Source organism: Lissotriton vulgaris, chromosome 2_1, assembly GCF_964263255.1.
Source record: "Lissotriton vulgaris chromosome 2_1, aLisVul1.2, whole genome shotgun sequence".
Taxonomy (NCBI): domain Eukaryota; kingdom Metazoa; phylum Chordata; class Amphibia; order Caudata; family Salamandridae; genus Lissotriton; species Lissotriton vulgaris.
The window spans coordinates 550,746,833-550,760,667 of record NC_141687.1 but is presented as its reverse complement, the minus strand read 5'-3'; the positions used below and the strand labels follow the sequence as shown (position 1 = coordinate 550,760,667).

General features: G+C 42.7%; 1 protein-coding gene across 1 annotated transcript in view; it reads right to left on the bottom strand.

The window, feature by feature from the left end:
* UNC80 (unc-80 subunit of NALCN channel complex) overlaps nucleotides 1-13,835 on the bottom strand; it is a 2,521,865-nt gene that overhangs the window by 1,504,115 nt on the left and 1,003,915 nt on the right. The window contains exon 26 of the mRNA XM_086955549.1: nucleotides 3,259-3,424. Coding sequence (XP_086811675.1) covers nucleotides 3,259-3,424 — 166 coding nt within the window. The remainder of the gene's footprint in view (nucleotides 1-3,258; nucleotides 3,425-13,835) is intronic.

Sequence of the window (13,835 nt, the reverse complement as noted above, 5' to 3'; positions counted from 1 at the left end):
GGAAAATTACCTAGATAGAAGATAACAATCATACCATCTGAGCCAAATCCCTTCCTCAAAACATGCAATATTTATTTTCTTATCATTTTTACTTTCCTCTCCGGTAGTTTTAACATGACAGCCACAGTATTCACCTGTAATCCATTCCATCTTCTGAGAGGGTGTTAAAACTGACTTCTCTTTGTTTATCAAAAAACCCAAACTCTCCAACAAGTGCATAACCAATATTATCTCTTCCTTCAACTCTTGGGACATAAGCAATATATAGTCTAAATACTCTATAAACGGTACACTTCTCTCTATCAAATAGTTCACCACTACAACCCGTTTGTTAAGCACCCTTGAGTGGAAGACAGACCCAAAGGTAGATATTGAAAATGAGATAGCTGCTTTCCCCATCTGAATTGTAAATACTTATGACTTTTCGTCTCCATAGAATTTGTGAAGTATACATCCTTCAGGTCAAGCTTCAATAACCAATTGACAACAATGTATACCTTTCATCTTGAAAATACCTGTAAACCAAATATTTGTTTAACTCCCTCAGATTTATTACTGTTCTCCATCCTTTGTCTTTCTTCTGTACTAAAAAGAGAGTGCTCACAAAAATCCTGGCACTTTCCTCTATACGCTTGATCAAACCTTTTTGTATCAAATATTCTATCTCTGAATCCACTACAGACTTTTGTTCCTCTGCTATAGTTAACTCTCTTTGCTCTTTTACCTGTTGTGGTTGTTCTACAAACTCTATTTCATAACCCTGTACAGTCTTTAATATCCCTGTATCTTGCATAATCTTTTCCCATTCCTTCACATATCCTAAACGAGCCCAAACTTTTCCTTAGGAACAACCAAAAATAATCTCCGTAATCACTTTGTGATCCTGAATAACTCTGGCTGCGATCACTTGCAAACCTTCCTCTTCCTGACCTTCCAGTTTTCTCTCCATTTGGGTAGAAATTTAAAGAGGCCTCTATACTATTTACTGTGTTACTGTATTGGAACCTTTGAATCCTCTGACAATTGAAACTCCCCTTTTACTGGCCCTTTCAAAAACACTTCCTCTGAAAACCTTCCTCATTTGAACAAGCGCCTTATCCAAGGCAGTAAATTATGAAAAAAAATTCCCTAGGCTTTTAACTAAGCCTTTGCCAGAAAACAAACCCATTGCATCTTCGCGTGGCTCCTTCTCTGCCATATCTCACAGTTTGGAACTGATTTTCATTAAAATGGTTTTCTTCTCATTGCCATCAATCCCGCTTTTGCATTTCTCAACATTATTATTGCTCTCTGACTCCATCCCTGGAGTAACTCAAGATCCACTGATGACTCACCAACATGAGCCTCGTCCAACATATCAAATATCCTAGCCAAAGCATTTAGGACATCCAGCACCATATCTGGGCACTGTTTTAGTGATCGTTTCAGGCATCCCCAGACGAAATAAGAAACTAATCATCTCCTAGTCCCAATACGGGGAGCAACTAACATTCTCATTAATAACAGGTCTTGAGCACTCAGCCCTCAGCATCTTTCTAACCTATTTATCCAATGATGTTCTCACCCATTACTTAATAACTCTACTCACAAACTCCATTGGCCACCAGTCACCCATCATCCGGCTGAATGTCAAAAACGTATTCATCATATTCCTTATTGACATTTGTCAAGAAACCTAGTCCCAACTCCATGTCAAAAAATTCATCCTATAGTTTGCTGCTAGTGTCACTCCTCCTTTGTGTGCTGCATTATACACCTTTCCTTTTGATAGCCATAGCGGTCTTCCAGATGCTTGATCTTTCTCAATTTCTTACCTCATTTCCCATCTCTCAAAGACTACTCCTTTGATAAGGAGTAAAATTCATCCCGTGACTCCACATCCTTCTTTTTCTGATTTTTTAAATGTTATCTATTGTTTCCTTAACCTGTGCCTTCACCTCCTGCTGAATCAATTTTCTGATAACTTCCTCACTAATCCTACACCCAGTTACCTCTAAACTATTTCCCTGTTCTGATTCCATAGTTTATCCTACTTATATATTAAAACTCTTAACTACAATACTCCAAAATTATTAACAACCCACAACCATATACACCTACACTAATATAACAAAACCTTAAATAACCCATAATTGCTCTGTTCTCTGACCTTGTACACCTTTTCCCTACAACAATCATTTTTGACTGATCTCCATCAAAGATACTTTTCAGAGCGCCAACACACTTCCCAGATATTCCATAGTAACTTGTCTGACTTAAAATGGCCCCCTTAAACACAAGTTAACTTGCAAGACTTCCACATCAGTGATTTTCACATGGGGCTTTTTATTTCATGCGCAATAGGCGTGCTGCACATGTAGTTCTCGTGCTTCTGTATTTCCTTCACTGCGGCGGTGCCACCCTCCCACGATGAATGCTGGAGAAGGCGACCCCGCACTTCAAACAATGTGGCTGCTCGAGATGAGTGAGCAGATGCTCGCGCCTAAGCTAAGCAAGGTGCTCGCTCCCCGCACGAGTCCGCTGATGCACCAACCTATCTAACTGCCGGTAATTGTTTAACCATTGTAATTACCATACCAAATTGATTAAAAAATTTGCTAAGCCTAAAACACACACATTAATGTCAAAATATATAGAATAAACCACCAATATTTACAAATTACACATCTTAAAACAGTATTCTCCTGCTAATACTGCCCTAAACCATGACCCTGCTTCTATAAAACACATATAAACACACATCTTATAAATATATAACTTTTTCTACAAATCACATATACTTCATACTCCTCTTACAAAAACTAAACTAGGTAATTTTAAAGATGAAGAGTGTTCTATAAGGGTATTACTTATGGACTATGGTGTTCAAGTTCTAGATTGAAATGTATTGTTTGCAAAGTTCTTTAAATGTGCAGCAGGAGTGGCAATTAAAATTAATGCATAATGGTAGCCTCCAATCTTGAAATGAAATTTATGAACATTCCCAATGTGGATGGGTGACACAACTGATCAACTGCCATACCTGTTTTCAGTGACTCAAATTTGAACTACAATTGGGAGCATCATTTGTTAATATTTAAATTCCGCAAACCTAGAGTTTTGTACTTCTCTGCAGATTGAGGCACGAGGAATGAAGGGGTGACCATACTTAAAAGGTCACTTATTTCTTATTTGTGAAGACTTGGGAGAGTAGTTTGAGGTACACCACTGCTGAGAGCTTCTTTTGCATCTGTGTGTCACGTGGAGGGGGTACAGTACCTTTCTTCTCTTCATAGCCAGTGTCTGATTTGAGAGTGTGGCTGCTGCTGTGGAGGGAGTCTTTTGGATCCTCATTTTCATCCAGAATTCCAGCAAAGCTGATTTTCCTCTCATACTTGTGACGGTCAAGTTCAGGGTCAAGACGCAGTCGGCAGCTCTCCATGTCCTGCAGTAGCAGGCAGATAAGACAGATATTTCATGAACAAGGAATATAAGTGTCCTCACAGACATAAACAATAGATAATAACACATTAAGCTTCCCTCTCAGAAAATCGAAAATAAAACATGCTAAATTTTGCTATGGATACAACATCTGAAAAATTTAAAGTACCTTTACAGTGTCTCAACCAAAAACAATGTATGCTACGGAAGAGTTTTTCCAAATATTATTGGGTGTTAAGACAACATTTTTATTTAAAAATATCAGATATATGAGAAAATAAATATTGTGATACACAAATATTGTGATGAAAAAATATTGTTGACAAGAATGTCATTCTTTGAGGTTAGTAATATCGTTTTAAATAAGATCAATGTTGGTAGTATCATTTTAAATAATGAAGTGGGCACAAATATCGTTTTTTAAATTATTTTAATGTGTTTTAGTTGTTAATTTTATATTGTCATTATTGTTTATGTAAAAAAAATTAAATATAGATTGTAATTTTAAGTGATCTAGAATGTTTTATTTCTTTTTTTATAGTATTTTATAACGGGTTGTCGGGTTAATTAGTTGCTAATAATTATGAATAATTGAATATATTTTATTTATTTGTATGAGTAATATTTATTAATATTTATTATGTAAATTATGTGATACTGATTTATTTTCATTATATGCTATTTGCGGATGTTAGAGTTGTAGGGGTATAGTGTGGGAAGTTAATTAGGTAATAATTAATTAACAATTAAATATTAATTGTTCAGTAATTAGTTAATTGATTATAATTATGTTATTTATAGAATACTTACTTATTTCCCATGTATTTTAGTTGTATACTGCTAGGTCTGTAGGGGTCTAGGGTGAGAATTTAAGTAATCATTAATAATGTATTATTCCTTTTTCATTAATTATTTACTTAATTTGTAATAATGTAAAATATGAAATACTGATTTTTATTGCATATATTATAGGTGCAGGATGCTAAGTTTGTAAGGGTATATGGAGAGAAGTTAATAAATCATAGTTAAATAATTATTACTGGTAAATTAATTATTTCATTGCACTTTAAATATCTAAATTATCGAATACTTATCTATTTTAATTATATTTTAGTGATGGGCTACTGGGTTTGTAAGGGTCTAGACTGAAAGATTAATTAAGTAATAAGTATTAAACAATTAATTGTTAATGAATTATTTAATTGATTTTAAAGATGTAAATTATGGAATAGTTATCTTTTAAGTTACATTTTAGCTGCGGGTTGCTAGGTTTGTAGGGGTATATGGTGAGACATTAACTGAGTAATAATTGAATTATTAATTATTAATTGATAATTAATTTTTTCATTGAATAGCAGTTATGTAAATTGATTAATGGTTTATTTATGAGCTATTACTTTTTTTGTTGTAAATTAATAATTTTTATATTATAAGTTTAATATTTTTCTGCATTCATGGATCCTAGGAATAGTGGCATTTTGAGAATCCAATTCAAAAAGAGTGATTGGATGTTCGTGAGGACGTTAATGACGACGCAATGATGAGAGTTGGCGTGATGCAAGGTGGCCGCGAGGAAGAGAGCCGCTGAGAGGGCGAATAACCAAAGCAGGCATGGAAAAAGAATTAAATTCACCCATACAACCCCTGTTCTCTACTCCCCGCTAAGAGGCGCCAAGAAGCCCAACTGAACAAGCTGCAGGGAGCTGTGGGCAGCATGAAGTTGCCCCACCGGCCGTATCCAAGACTTTTGACTCCAATTATCGAACCAGCTAAATCCAATTGCAAACGAGCTTTGGGAGCCCAGCGATTGATGCCAACGAAGGCTGAGCAAGACAGTCAGAAGCCTGTCAGGAGGAAGCAATGAGAAAGCACTGTGTGTAGGGGGGGTACTAAAGCACATTGTGGCAGGGGACACTGCAGCACATGGTAGCATGGGAGAAGCTGAAAGGCTGAGCAGGGCAGTAGTGCCCCGTGGGCCCTCTAGAGTTCTGTTACATTCATCTGGCAAACGAAGCCACAACATCACAATGTCATTTGCAACCTGTCAGCATGCACCTGCTGTGCCGTCTGCACCATCTCTGGGCATCAACTCTCTCCTCTCCTCCTCCTCTGTCAGGTCGCTAGCTACTTTGATATTTGCATAGCCACGAGTGGGTGTCGACTGCAACATCAGCCCAGCCTGCTGGAGCTAGCAGGGGGACTGTTAGTTGGCGCGTTGAGGCCAAGAGCAGTGCGCAGAAGCAAGCAGGCAGAGCCAAGAGCAGTTCGGAGGGCCTGATGCAGCTTTAGGGGACGCAGTCATGGGTTGAGCCAGATTTAGTTCTGGCTTGCGCCTCCTGAGAAGCTCCCCTACCTAAGACACTTGCCGTTTTGCACCTCGCACACCCAGCTCAATCATCTTGCCCAACCAACTAGTCCAACTCACCAGCTAGACGCCATGAGATCTGAAAAAGTATATGGGGTGACAAAGCCAGCAAAAAAAATACACGGGTGGCTCGAAGGAGAAGCTCACAATCAACCTCAACCGACCAGCCCCAGCCCTTGACTCTGAGGCGATCTGTAGGGAGGACAAAAACCCTACAATAACAGCCCCTTGCTCCAAGCCATTGGGCCCAAGAAAGGTACAAATTACTGACTTTTAATTGCCACCTTCAAAGGGCTTAACTCCACCGCCCAAGCAGACCAAGGGCCATACCAAGACAGCAAATTACTTCCAGTGAAGGAGACACTCACTCCCACAGTCAAGGCAAAGCAACTATTACAGTCGGAGTTAAATCTGACAGGGAGTGAGGGAAAAACTGAATAATAATGCAGAACTTCAGTCTCACCTCAACCCCATAACAAAGTCACATCTGGACACCTACGCCTAGGACCAGCTTCTGGTGGAGGTCCTAGTGCATGATACAAAAGAGTGGCCCTTCAACCTAAGCCCCCTGATAGATTGTGCAGCCACCCCATACACTGGGACACATGGAAACCAATTGGATGGGCTTTCTCAGATCAGTCCCCAGCATATGTTCGGTTACTCTGCACAAGCCAGTCACATAATGGTCTAAACAATGCTGTCCTGGAGGTGGTACTAGATGACTTCACGGTATGGCCGGAGATGCTCCTAAGTCCTTTTGAAGCACATACAAGTCATGTTCACCAGCCAGCTCTGCTCATTCTCCTCCTTAGCCCCAAAACACAACTATAACACCTTACTCTCTCCTATCAAACAACCCTAGGGGCTCACATTTCCCTGTTGGAAGGCTCCCGCCCAGGAGACACATGAAGGAGCAGACAATAAGAAACCCTAATCCACATGCACCTCCCCTCGGCTCAATAGCGGTCCAAGACAACACAGCTATCACCTCATCGGTTTAGATGGTAAGGCTACCCCAGACTCACCGAACCACTTGCCAGGCGCATCCATTTAGTACCAGCTGTTGAGGAACATGGAGGTGATTTTGTCTGTACTAACTTACCATGCAGACAAGCTGGATATACAAGCTGATTGGCTCCATGCTCTTGCAGTCCACATGCAGAGAATTGATCACAAACAGCAGGCGCTGAATGCCATGATAAGAAAAGTATAGTATGACCAAGCTACAACTTACAATACATGCCAATGCTCTTCAACAATGGACACTCTAGCCACGGTCCCCACAATATTATCAGAACTATTGGAAGAAGTCAAGGCCTCCCAAATGAGATCCTCCTCTGGCAACCAGAGGATCACTACCGAGCAGTGCCTTTTCAAAAGCCCATCAACAGGAGCATTACTCCTACTCTCCATACAGGAAGATCCAGGAAATAATCCCTACAAACAGAGATACATTAACAAATGTTTCAGACATCACCCGTCAACATAGCCAGCTCTCCAAGAAGAGCAAGTAGAGGTCCTCTGCCCACAAACTTCACTCTTAAATAGGGATCGCAAGCACCTGAGAAAAGCCGGAAAACACAAAGACGAAAAAATAATCAATCGTGCCTTTTCCGCACAAAATCCAGCACATCATCGTCACTCTGAAAAGAAGAAGGCCACAGAGCTGGCCAAAGACCCTGCTCCTATCACTGCTCCATATCCAATATTTTGGATACGTTTAGTGATTCTTTATGGGGTTGAAACACTGACATTCACAATAACCCAGACTGTAATTCTGAAGGTTCTATATGGAGAAAAATGTAATAGAGCCTATCAATCTGCACCCTTATTTGACATTACAATATGTATTAATGTGGAATACATATGCATGTCACTGCTTATGCATACTGAATATAACTACGAAGGCACTCTACTTTCAACCATCTGCATCTGGATCTAGGTGGAGGTGTGGATGCCAAGAGCTTGGTCAGTTGCCTCTTTCTTAAAGGCCCTCTAAAGTCAGGGGTAGGATCCAGCGGTGTAGGAAAGTGGCCTTTTTGACATGGTAGCCTCTACGTTTTGATGACCGTTACTGAAGTTGTTGATTGGTAGTGCTCTGGGACCCTGCTTATAAGGACCCAGTGCCAGAGCTCTTTCCCTAAAAACAAGAAACATGTTTAATTGTAACCCAATTGGCAAGGACTTTAACACCCTTGTAAGTCCCTGGTAACTGGTACCTCAAATACTAAAGATGGTCACTAAGGGCTGCAGCAGGTATTGTGTCACCCAAAGGGACCCCCACAAAGACTGCACACAAATTGGCAGTTCAGCCTGCATGAATTGGTGCAAGCCATTTAAAAAAACATGACATGGCGTACTCCCTGAGTGTCATGTCCAAAGACTCAGCATGCACTATCCGTAAGTCACCCCTACAGCAAGCATTAGAGCCCTATGGCAGGGTACATTATATTATATGTGATGACATATCTGCAGGAGCAGATATCCCTCTGTGATAGCTAGTTTGAATACTAGATATTGCAAGCCATCAGGTAAGCTATCTTAAAGGCATGTACTGGGCACTGGTCATTATGAGTTACCTAGCTACATGATGGCTTCACTGAAACTTATGATGTTTAGTATCAAACATCTTGTCTTGATAAATCTGTACTGATGCCAGTATCGGATGTATGAAGACATGCCCCCAGAAAACACCTTAGAGGTTCCCCCTGAAACCTGCTAGTCCTGTAGTCTGCTGGCTGACTAGTATTGTCTATCTTGCCAACACAATGCCTGTTCCAGAGAATGGTGTACACACCTCCTCCAGCAGGATGGCTCGTGATTTAGCATATCAGGGCAAGAGGCTTCAAAGCCACTACTGCGATATGCTGATATGTGACCATGGATTCCCTCAGTCCTGGGGAATGCCACACCATGCCCAGAGGCCCATTGGGCACCACAGCAGGTGGTAAAATAAGCTAGTCAGAAGGTATGTCACACTCTGTACACACACCTAAGGTGGGCCACCTGAACTGGACAGTAGAGGAAAGGTTTCACCATCTTGTTTTTGGTGAAACTAGGAACTCTGGGTCAGGATTATGCTCATTCGCCACAGGAAGGGGTCATATAGGGAATGTTGTCACTCCAGGGGTAGGAACCCGGATAGAGAGCGGCGCTCTTTCATGCCGACCGCCCCAACGATTGTGAAAATACTACTGAGGGTACAGAGGAACTCGTCGGGAGACATAGCAGAAACTAGGGTGGTGACGTGTTGCTGGGCTCGGTATCTGAGGTGAGTGGGTGCTAGAATACCCTATTCTCTGGACCTACCCATAGCTCTGCTTCGCTGCCTACCAGAGGGGGAGCACTGGACAGGGCTGGAGGATTGGGAAGAGGCAGGTCTGAAAGTGATGGGGAACGTTTGCCGGGACTCGGAAATGCCCCCTTATGAAGAGCTCCGAACGGAAAATGACTTACCCAGAGGCCAGTTCCTAAAACATAGAGCCCTCGCACGGAGGATAAGGAAGCACGGGGCACAGTCAGCGCACAACTCGAGCACGAGCCGGATGCTAGTACGTCGCACTCTGGGCAGGAATGATCAAAACGGTTTCCTGCCTTTGCACGGCGATCAAGCAGGACATACAAAGACCGTTATGTCCAGGAGGACCTGGGAAGACAGATACCGGAGAAAGACTTGGATACGATAGTGCCCAGAAACGCGCAGTTCAAACTAATAAACTACTACATGCTCCAGAGAGCATATCTTTCCCCGACCTGAATAAGGCAGTATTTTGGTGTAGAATCTGCAGTTTGCCCTAGATGAGGGGGAGAGAAACCCACGTTCTGCAGAATGTTTTGGGACTGTCCTACCTTGCACACATTTTGGGAGGAGGTACGACGCACAATAGGCAACGCCATAGACAAGGAGCTGCCGCAAACTCCAGACCATTACCTGCTAGGGTGGTTCCCGGATATGGCCAAAAATAAAACTATGGGGAAATTCCAAGACCTTGCATGCGTCCTGGCTAAACAGGAGATAGCTAGAAACTGGAAAATTCCAGAGGGACCGTGAGTGGGACATGGAAAAAGGAATTAGAAAAATGGCCAGGGGCAGGAAGGAGACTCTTACATAGATAAGCGAGGCGGGGTACAGGTAAGATAGACCGAGCAAGAACATGGGAGCACATAGTGGGAGAATTAACAGCTAACGAACATGGATCAACCAGAGCGAAATCCCCGCAGCCAGAAGCACCAGACCGAGAAGAGGGGGCCAAGGTTAGGTTGACTAGATGAGGCCATCATAGTGACGTGCAGTTTAACACCTAGAATCAAGGCAAGGTCCATAGCACACGTGCAATGCCTGAAGAGATATTTATTTGGAACTGAATGCAACTCAAGGGGGGGGGGGTTTATTAGTATTAAGGTTAGAGTGTTCCAGAGTGTGTATACCTAATTATATATGCATAAAGTTGATGGAAATTAATGTATGCTATGATTAATTGAAAACCCAATATTATCTGGGTTAGAACAAAAAACACATTTGACTCTTCCACTAACGTGGACTATGAACACGATGGATTTAGGCCCAGATCTCTGTACTGGGGGTGAATGTATGACATTGTTCTGCATTCTGTCCATCAATTGTTCTTTTTGTATTTGTCACCACAAGCGGCACAGGTATACCCAGACGTGGGTCTTGTGTTCCCCATGCCACTGGATTCAAGATATCCTGGCTGATGAGGGGTGTAACCTCGAAACAAGTCTTAGGATGCTTGTTTCCAGTCCAGGGAGGACCTGACCTGGCAGTTTTGGCTGGACTGTTCCCATTGGGTGCAGGGTCAAAACTGATTTGCTTATGGCTGGGTTCAAAATGAAATGGCATGGGGAGCAAAACAAAATGGATTTAGGCCCAGATCTCTGTACTGGGGTGAATGTATGACATTGTTCTGCATTCTGTACATCACCTTTTTGGAAAGCCTCCTCAAGCACTGTAAATGCCAGTCCAGTGGGTCTCTGGGCTATCCTGGCACAACACTCTGGAACCCCGGAGGCCCAGTATTAAATTGCCTCTTACGCGAGCAGAAGCCTCCCCGACAGCGACAAAGCCTATTCTCAACCCAAGAACTAGAGTCTTGCAGTGGTATGGGCCTGTGAATATTCTCATGTCTTCCTATATAGCAAGTGGTTCACCATGATTATTGACCACCAGGCTCTCCTCGCCATCTTTGGAAAACCCTAAGCTGAAATGCCTCTAAGGATTGAACAGTGGGGAAAAGGCCTACAGGAGTATGACTAAGCCATCATCCACAAACCAGGAAAAGAACACAATGCAGCTGATTACTTCCCCAAATAACCAGAATACATGACAAAGCAACACTCGTCCATTGCTGAAGAATATCTTCAATTCATAATCATCACGAGTGCGTCACCAGCACTTTTGATTCCTCAAATAGTCATTGGCATGAAAGAATATAGAGATCTAGCCCTTGGCATGTGCCACATCAACAGAAACAAGTGGAAGCACAACAAACAGTGGAGTAGTGACTCTGAGGATATCACAGCCTCCCACAATGTCAGGGACGAGCAAGCAGTTACACTAGAGGGACTCTTCCTAAAACGATCATGCATTGTGATTCCAAAGAACCTCTGCAAACAAGCCATCAGCCTGGCGCCTGAAGGGCACCAAGGCATAGTTGCCATCAAAAGGAAGTTCCGAGATAGATTATGAATCCCCGTTCTAGATTCTATGGTAGAGACAAAACTGAGAAAGTGCCACCAGTCCATCTGTTTATCACCAGCCACGCGACAACTATCTCTGGAGATCTCAGAAATACCAGAGAGAGTATTGAGAGCACATTGCAGTTGACCTATCTTGTGGTGGTAGTAGACGAATACTCACGATTCCTGCTAGTGAAAGTGGTCTCATCAACTGGAGCTACCAAGATAATTCGGATCATGGACGACATTTTTGCAATGTAGGGATTCACCAAAATCCTGAAGTCGGACAAAAGGCCCCCATTCACTATGGGGGACTTTGGAGGGTTCCTGAACCATTTTGGTATTGAACATCATCGGATAACCCCACTTTCACTGCAAGCCAATGAAATCGCAGAAAAATTCATGGAAACCCAACTGCGCTTGAAGAGGCCAAATGTCAAATTCTGCGGGCTTATCCCACTACCGTTCAGTCAAAGGCAAGGGAAAGAACCTTGCCACACTCATGTTTGGCCAATCCACTTGCACCAAATTGCTGCGATGGTCGCATTAAAGTTTGGTGAACCCAGAAAAGGTCAATGCCATTCACTAGGAGAAGAAGATGAAAGTGCAACCGGACACAAAGTGGTGAGCACAAGAAACTCTCACTGAAGCCGGTGAATGGGTAGTGGTTAAACAGAGATAACAGAGGAAAACAAACACCCCTTTTGACACCAAACCACTCCAAGTGACAACAATAAAAGGGAGCATAATCGTGGTGACTCACCCTTGGAAGTCCATCACCCGAACACATCGCACTTTAAGACTACAACTCCATGCAGAAAAATGACATCTGCCCTGGTACAGCAATGAGTTCTGAAACACCAATGGAAGCCTCTTTTGACCTGGAGGTTAAAGAAGATAATAAGTTACTTAAATGTAATTGCAGTTATTTAGTATTTGCATCTTTCATAGAATTACATGCTTGAATCCTTTCCCGCCGTCGAGATAGGAGTCCCACGATACCATAGTCAAGCAGTATACAACATTACCGTAGGCTAAAATGGCACTAGGCCATGAATTTAGTAGCCAATCTATCTCCTTTTCCTGTCGAAAAACCAACTGTAGTTATATCCATCGCACAGTCTGCGACTTCCGATGCTGCTTGCTCTCCTTCTTGTAAGATTTTCCGTGCTTCCAGTTGCTTGTCATCCGGTATGAGATCCAACATAATTACCACATTGGACCACAACTGCCGGTCATAGCGACCCAGAATTGCCAAGGCATAATCAGTCCAAATTGTGATGGCAGACATCGAGGAAAAGCGTTTCCCAATAGCATCTAATCTGAGTCCTTCCTTGTCGGGAGGCGCAGTAATTGGCGTTGATGCATTTCTGGATCGTCTCATTGCAGCTTGGGATATAACAGAGTCTGCCTTGGGATGCCCAGTGAGGCATGCCGTGGAATCCTCAGTGGCCCTGTATTTATTTGTCAATTCGAGGCAGGACAGCAGTCACCAAAGCTGGCATTTTCATTGCCTTCAGCACCTCCGGTCAGATATAATCAATGATAGGTATGGAGCATACAAATGTTCTTGTTTGCTCCTAAAAATAGTATAAGAAGCAGTCTGACTGATTCAACACCATAGGAAGGTGCAACCTAGTTGCCTATTTCTCCATTACATTCTGGAACCTCCAATATCCTCCAGTGCAGAGGCAACTGGATAATGTGGAGGTGGAGACGGTTTAGGGATTATGTAATCATCCCACTCATTAGTCAGCAATGGAGGATCTTGAATCTCGCTCTTCTCACCATCCTCCTCAGAAGAGGGTGGATCTTCCCTTGGAGGTAAAGGCGCTGATGGGGGTGGAGTTATCCTTGGTGTGGGTGGCATAATTGGATTCAAAGGATCAGCTGGTTGTGTTGGTGGAGTTACAGGACATTCATTCTGTGGGTGAGGAAATCTCTCTGTAGTCTGACAGCATTGCCTGTAGGTCTTCAATTAAGGATGGCGGTAGGTGTTCAGTATCCTGCCTAGGGGGGTCTAGGATAGTACCCATTAGGCTCAAATTGCCTTTGTTGATACTACTGCTCTTCATCATCATAATCCTTGTCTTCGTCCTCATACTTTACATGGAGCTCAGATGGGCTGTGGGCAGTGCCCTCCTAGTCCGAGTCCTGAAGATCCACTAGGTGACTTGGTGATAATGGAGACACCTTGTTTGGTGAGGTGTGGTCTCTGGGCTTAAAAATGTCTTGTGCATTTTGATTTGTACTCTCATCAACGGTGGAGTCAACGGTGTTGTCCTCTGTTGGCTGGTGTTGTCTTACGGACCTGCCATCAACGGTTCGATCATCGATGGATCTCTCGTAGACG